The 8,004-nt window shown below is 41.5% G+C and overlaps 1 protein-coding gene across 1 annotated transcript; it reads right to left on the bottom strand.

Moving 5' to 3' along the window:
- Positions 1 to 295: 295 nt before the first annotated feature.
- On the bottom strand, positions 296 to 7,609 carry LOC120842783. The gene is made up of 4 exons (XM_040213960.1): positions 7,579 to 7,609; positions 2,694 to 2,746; positions 1,286 to 1,366; positions 296 to 520 (listed from the first exon to the last, which is right to left on the bottom strand). Exons 1-4 carry the CDS (start codon positions 7,607 to 7,609, stop codon positions 296 to 298), a joined length of 390 nt encoding a protein of 129 aa, XP_040069894.1.
- Between the last annotated feature and the right edge of the window lie 395 nt (positions 7,610 to 8,004).

Raw genomic sequence — 8,004 nt, 5'->3', positions numbered from 1 at the left:
AGCAAAATAGGTTGCTCGAAATATTTTTAACTATTTCACAATAATGCTATTTGGTGAACTCTAGAACTGCAAACCTAGAGTAAAAGCTGATCCAGAGAAGTACAAATGGGGCGAGGATAGACTGCCTTATGATAGGATCCTATTTCACAATGATATAAAACAATTTTACACATGCCGATGGCTGCTTTTATATGTTTATTATTTACCTCGGAGTAGTGCTTACATGAACGAGAGCGTTAATGTAAACCATGAAGGGCTAAGGAAGGCCAGCCCCACTTATCCAACTCTTGTGTTATTAAATCTTCTTTGGCTTCTTGTTCTTCTTTGTTTTTGCGTCCTTGGTCTTTTTACTCTTCTTCGTTTCCTTGTTTTTAGATTGAGTGTTTTTATTTTTAGAAGACTTCCTCTTTTTCTTTGTTTTTGGTATTTCTGTCACCACATCATCCCCAGGCGAAGGAGCGTTAGTCTCAATAAGATAGCAGGATCCGTCTTTGCACCTCCCATCTTTTTCGGAGAGATACTGAAAAAGAATGTAGAAACATGACTGTGTCCATAGGACGGTGCAAATCATATATGCAATCTCCTAAAGTTGTATTTTTTTTCAAAACGTTCGCGGTCAACATTTCGGTTAAAGTAATTTACATTTGAATGAACATTGAACTTTGAACGTAATATGATTTGGCATGAATTCATTTAGCCAGGTCCCTAATAGTAGTCGAAAACTATTAAAAAACATTTTCTCGCTCAAGGGCTCTCGTTATGAAATATAAAGATTATGCATAAGAAGGAAGTCCCGTGATTGACTGCTTTATCTTTCAAAATGTAAAGGACGATGAGTGTATAGCTGGCACAAAGAACTCTTTTCAGTGGCTTACCACAACGAAGGCACCCACCATCTCGGAACAGCGTAAAATGGTTCTTGCGCTTGCTTACGGAAGCTGGCGAGGTTTTTGCTTACTTAAATTAATGCGCCCATCAATAAATGTAAGAATACGCACACGCAAGACATCTACCATTAAAATAATATTTCCTTATACCTTATGTTACCCTTTAATTCAAATTTTTGTTGTTACAAAGTTGACTACGGGGGGACAAACCAGCTTCATGACGCGTTCACATAAAAGGTTTTTCAGGTCTCTTTTAGAACAAATTCCGCTTACCAACTAAGTGAATTTTATGGATTGACGGAACTTCGGACTCTCAATACAGAAGGAAAATAAAATATGTAAAAATAAGCAAGTTCGTTAGGTTAACATAATTAAACAAGTATTAAAATTTTTCGTACATTACATAATTCACCGTCCGGTAAATGATCCTGCTCCCATTCACCATTATCTTTCTTGCAGTAGAAGTTGCAGCTTGTTATCTGAAACACGAAAAAATATTTTTGCTTATGTTTACAGGGCTCTGCGCAGTGAGAATGGGTTCAGTGCAGTTCGAGTGAAAAATGGCTTCGACATTTTTAAATAACACTCAATATATATATTTCTTTCGATAGGAAGAGATTGCCTATTTATGGTATCAATTAATACGAATAAACAGTTGAATATGCTAAACTTGCATGTGCAATCTGCCAATATAGTTTTGCCTCCTACAGCGCCACCGCTTTAACCTATTCTAAGCTTAGATAGAAAGAATGGGCTTTTTTGAGCAGTTTGAGCGAAATATTATTAAAAATTAACGCGAAAGCAAAGAGTCAGTTAGAGCGAGTTAGTGACTGACGTCCATTTTGCCGAACGTTTCCTTTTTTACAATTTAATTGAGACAAAATAAATAAAATGATCGGTTCTTGTTTCTTAGCGAAATATATTGCTGGCTTATTAGTGTACCACTTCACTGCCACGCAACGTTTTTTATTCCCCCCCTCCCCCCCCCCCCCCCCCCCCCCCCCCCGCGGCTCTGCTAGATATGTGACGTTTACATCAAAGGCCCCAACACAATGCGGCTTACTGAATGAACATGTACATTGCTTCATTTATCGCCCTGCGCTACATGTCGGCGGAAACTTGGTATCGGGAGCGTCGTCATAAAGATCCAACGTCAGACAACGAGACTATCTGCTGGGTTCCTTTGTGGGCTGACGATGCTTTGTTTCCTTTCACCAGTCTTTGTAACCTAACACGTTGTCTAAATATCACGTACCGAACAATTTGTTTTCTAAATTATTTAGCAGCAGTCGAAAATATTTTCGTAACCTCTTTATAAGACGCGCGTAACAAAGCAAAAGAAGGGGTAGCACTAGAGAAGTAAAGAGCGGCCTACGCGGATCACAACATTTAGCAATAAGTGAGAATAAAAACAAGATGGTATTTGGAAATTACAACAATATTTTATGGTTGTGCGGAAAAGGACGTTGGGTGGTGCATTCAACATAAACACAAAAACATGTACTTGAGACCATTCTTTATTAAGACGTTGTGCTCGCGACAAGTGCCACTAGAAAAGGTACGTAAGCACGTGTATAAGCAAATAATTAAACCCATGTGTTTTTTTCCAGAATTCTTAATTTTCTACGTACTAAGTAAAACAGAAACAAAAATTGACTTGTGTGTAATGTGTGATTTAAAAATTTTTTGAGAAAAAACACACAAGAATGTTGCGACGATTTTGGCTTATTTCGGTTTAAATATAATATATTAAAATATTTTGCCTCACAAATGTAAAGTGAAATAATTGTATAAACTCTTTCTCACATCTGAAGTCCTCTCACACGCAGATTTAACCTCCTCCACAAGGAACACGCCGACTGAAATAGATAAGGTAGGTATATGAGTGTTAGCTGAGGTACAAAAAGAGACAGGTTTTAATAAACCTTAAAAGGATATTTTTAAAACATTTCGTCATTGAGTAACACTGTAATCAATCATAATTTGTTTGTGTGTTATGATTGACACTTACTGGCCGCGATATTTGAGAGCGTGGTTTGTAGAGCATGCTTATAACTAGCTGCCATTTATCGCCTCCCAAGAAGAACGATCTTGTTTGGGTGTAATGCACTCCCAATCGAATTTATTGTTTTTAGCGGATAATAAACGACAGCTACCTCTGAGCATGCACCGTGAACATAGGGCTTTAATATGGCGGCCAGTGAATATCACCTATATATTGTAAAGGATACTTGAATACCGAAAAACACTGGTCGTAAACTCGGTCGAAGGTCAATAAACAGAAGTAAAAAATCGTGACAATTTGAGTGTTATATACACTCCTAATACTTAGAACACGTTTTGAAACAATGAGTTGCCCCACCTCAGTCCCGAGAAGACTAACCGGCGCTAAAATAATTTTTTTTAACGTATCATATGTAGCACATTTCTTTTTAAATAGGTCGATGGAATGAACTGGATGGATATGACGTCGACATTATTTTTTAAATATATTAAGCAAGCATTCGTGAATAGTGCATCTACGGAACCTTTTTACCATACTCGGTTGTGTTCAAATATTATATCTACAGCGATAAATATATCCGTAAACAAACTGGGAGACAGGGCACGGAGCATTTAATGTAAGTTGCTTAATATTTTGGGGAACATTCTTATCTTCTTTTGTTCATTAAAGTTTAAATGTAACGATGATATCCAAAGGGAAAATAATCATTTAAGAACATTTTACGGTTATGAGGTATTAACAATGCGTGGCTTTTTGAAATATCACAATCAATTAGTGATGTGATAACTCATCTCATAAAAGTTCCTCGAGGACTCGTTCAATGCCACATGAGCACTGGGTACATAGGGAGCAGCAGAGCATAATACGCCACGGGACAAGTTGAAACTCTAGTAAGAGACCGCCAAATAAACGCCGGGCGTTGTGAGTACCAAGCATGTTCTTGTCACTCAGCAGGTAATACGATTTCGGCATCAGTAGATAAGAACGGCGAAGAACAATTCACAAAGCAAGAAGCGTGATCATAATATGGCACGCCCTACGTTTCCTAAGTTATTTCAAAAATACGTTTTAATACTTAATCAATTGACGATTGAACAGAGTGGCATAGTGAACCTTTTGCAAATAGAAAGGTATTAAATATTTCTAGAAGCCGTTGGAGTTAAAGTGAGACAAACAATTTTGGCAGAGACGCTTATGACCGCTTGCGTGTAGGAATTCGAAAGCACTCCTACACGCAGCGCGTTCCTAGAAGCAGCGCGCCACGTGTTCCTATCGCACACGGCGCTGCGGCGGTACATTACGCTCCCCCACTGCGCATGCGCGGCGAACCTTGCTGGCTCCACGACGGCTTCCGTGACGAGGCACCTGCGTTTTTGTGCTTTTCTTTGCGTTTTATTTCCGAGGCGCATCCACTTTGACCTCGAGCGGCCGCGCCGGCTTCCGTGTCAAAGCATCTGGTCTGACCAGACTTGGACGTAGTTCAACTACTCTACTCAAACTACTGCAGTTTAACTACTTTTTCGAGTAACTAGGTAACTTTCAATTACAACTTGATTTGGGTAATTAGTAGTTTAATTTAACTACTTTTTTCAGGTAACTTCTACTCAAATTACTAACTACTTTCGAAATTATATAGTGCTAATTTTGCCCATCACGAAAGTTTGAGCGCAGAAATGAATAAGACGCCGGCAGATGAAGTGGCATTCCCGAAAAAAGGGCCCCCTTGTTCGGGAAGGCGTCCTTGGGCCAAGGTGGCGACGAGCAGCCAAAACATAACACCGGCGCGCACGAACGCAGGAAGAGATGCTTAACAAGCCTTGGTCGGGTATTGACCTAATCCGGTAGTGCACGCAGGCGCCGCGTTTCCAGCTGCAACCGTGAAAGACGGGGACACTCTGAGGGTTGTCGTTGTTTTCGTGTTGCCTGTCTTTAGTGAGTTCTGACTCAAGCGGTAGGTTCCACGGGAGGCGCCACTGGAATGACCTCGCAGCTGGGCGCCTTGTCGTCAGCGCATACGCCTTTGCAAAGCCGGACTCCCCCGCGCACAAACCCTGGTACGGATAATCCGTTCATGGGAGCACGTTCCCACTTCCAGCTGCAACTGTATACGAGCGACGATGCTTGTTCACGTAATCCTTCGCGTCCTTCCGACCATCTATGCCTGGGAGACCTCCTCTTTGTTAAAAACGATTCAGGCGTGTCAGAATATTGTAGTCGCCGGTGAGGATTGCGAGTTACCCTTGGAGATCCTTTTGTTGGACCCGGCGTCAGCGGCGAAGTATACTTCGGTTCATCTTCTGTTAAACCAAAACAATCTTTTTTTTTTTTTTTCAGTAGCGTAGCACTAGCACTACAATGGGACGCGCAGTCGTCCGGATGATCTCATCGTCGTGGCGCAAGACTTGAACCCTTGACGGTCTGGTGCACTCGCTCAGCGTATACTCTATAACGACGTCGGAATAAAAAGGGGCCAGTCATAACAATCTCAACTTGACGAAAAAAAAAAGAAAAAAAAGAAGGAGAGTTTGTTTTAAAAGACCCTCTACCCGAGGCAAACCTCACATGTTTCGTCATGGACACCTAAGATGCCGACACTCGCTTACCCGACCCTGCACAGCCTGTTTTTCAAATTCAACGCTACCGTTCCATCCAGCCCGTCGGTGGAACGTCTATTTAGCTTGGCTGGGGACGTCCTTAGAAGGAAAGGGGGAAAACTCTCCTATCAACAACTTTGAAAGTCAATTGCTTCTGCGAGCGAATAAACTATTTTTGCGAAAACGCAAGCCATAAATAGATTGAATTTATTTTAGGCTCGCAGGGTTTTTCATTGATCAAAACTGCTGTTCATTTTGCTACCACAAAAACAGAGAAAAGTAACTTCGAAAATAACTTCAAAGTACTCGCTACTTTTTACAGTAGTTAGTAGTTTACTCAATTACTATTACGAATGCGTAATTTCTACTCTACTCCAATTACTTTCGGCGTCGACACTCAGTAACTTAACTTAACTACCTTTTTTGAGTAATTTGTACATGTCTGGATCTGACGCGTCGCAGCTGATTTAGGTGCCGTTTTTCGCAAATACGGGTTTTTTGGTGCAGTTTCTCGGGCGGTTACGGGTTTTTAGGTGCCGTTTTTTTGCGGTTACAAACGCCGCCGGCTCTATTCCATGGGAAAATTAATAGTTTCGAATTAATAAATTGCTCGGCTAGTTGGTTAAGGATCCTGTGATACAATAGCGCAAGAGAATAGGAACATGAAAGGGACAGGATAAGAAAAGCGCGTGCCTGTCCTTTTCAAGTTCCGGTCCTCCTGCCTTCTTGTATATATGATACGTAATGAGGCTACTAATTTGCGCTAGTTTCAAAGACAATGGGTGATATAAATTAAATTTGCTGCACTCCTGCCCTAACAAGAATGGGGTATTGGTCAAACGTACGGATATATTGTCGGGACAAAAAGAGAGAACCTATTGCTACCCTAAAGGGCAATATTTGCTTTGTCAGCAAGTAACCAGCTGCATGGTTCTGCAGTCACTGACAGCTTAAGAAACGAAAAGCGTGGCGAGTCCTGCACATCTTATTAGGAATTTCTAAAAACCGCTTTCGCGGCCCATCGCGCCGTATCGGATGTGCGAAAACGGTTCCGTAATACTCCCTAATGTCACTCTGGAGCCAATGAGACTACGGTATTAGCAAGTAGAAAAAATTAAAATAAAGAATTCTGAATTAAAAAGTACGAACATACTAAATCATGCCCTGCGTTTATCAGCTGTCTGTAACTATAATATTTTCAGAGGGCGTCTCTTTGTTCGGTAGTAAAACGCCCAGTTTACACGTTAACCAAGTAATATGCAACACCCGTGAGCTAAAATGAATTAAAGGAGTTACGCGTCCGTACTTTCTCTAATCTGAAATCAGGCTCATGACAGCACAAACTACAACAGCTCCTCGCGTTTACCTTAGTGGACATAGTAATTAAAACGTTGAAAGAAACATAATCAGTCAAAGAGTGAACGGTGATAATTTGTCGAATTAATTTTTCAGGTGAGCATCAGCATGAGCAGACGGGGCTACGTGTAATCGATCTTAAGATTCAGTGCTAAAACAGGACCGCATCCTTGCTAATAAAGTAAACAAATGCGATGAATTTTTACTGGATCTAGACTCCGCGACAACTTTTCTTGGCAATGCAGTGGAAGGTAGAGGCCCGCGTCCCCTCTCCCATTTTGAGTGTACGCAGGCTCTCCTCCTCCCCGATTTCTGGGGAGAGGAGGAGAGCCCGCGTACACTCAAAGTGGGAGAGGGGACGCGGGCCTGTACCTTCCACTGCATTGCCAAGAAAAGTTGTCGCGGAGTATAACAATGTTATTTGTCCGATTTACAATGTTTCCTTAGAAATATATTGCGGAATTATACTATGCGGAGCGCAAGTTCGTCTGCTTCTTTTGCTGGGGTTGTGGCGACGTCAGAAAGCCGAGCTCTGATTGGCTCTGAATCAAGGATAGCGGGTAGACGTCAAGGCAGCTCGCTTGAAGATCTACCCACTAACCTTCAATCAGAGCCAATCAGACCTTGGCCTCTTTTGGACGTCACCATAACTCCTGCGCAAGAAGCAGGCGACTTGCTCTCCCCATTGCAATGATTTTGGATGTAAGAAATTTAAGGAACATGGAAGACATCATACCGAGAGCGCCTACGAGGACGATGGCCCGCATGTCCAGCGATGTTTTACTTGGCGGTTGCGGAAAAAGTACGCCTTGAACTCGTGGCCCGTGTTGAACACTTGAATGCAACGGCCGTTTTATATAGAATTTTCGGGGGTTGAATGCCCTTTGTCTAGTAAATATCGCTGCATCTTGTTTTTCTGCATTTACAGCTGCGTGAAAGGTAAAGAAAAAGATACATTTTATGTTTCTGACGCAGCTACAGCTTCTACCCGTGTAATGTCAGCTAAAACTTTTACACGGAATGACATCAGGAGACTCGTCGCGTTTATAATTTACTCCTGCCATTTACATTGCGAGAATATTTTTTTCTTCATATCTAAGTTCACAATTTAGAGAAGCATTACGGAGCAAGGATTTTTAAAACGAAAGAGCACCTCTAACCT

Source organism: Ixodes scapularis, unplaced genomic scaffold (assembly GCF_016920785.2).
Source record: "Ixodes scapularis isolate PalLabHiFi unplaced genomic scaffold, ASM1692078v2 PGA_scaffold1__304_contigs__length_218370807, whole genome shotgun sequence".
NCBI lineage: Eukaryota > Metazoa > Arthropoda > Arachnida > Ixodida > Ixodidae > Ixodes > Ixodes scapularis.
The sequence above is the reverse complement of the archived record's forward strand: the minus strand, read 5'-3'. Positions and strand labels throughout refer to the sequence as shown.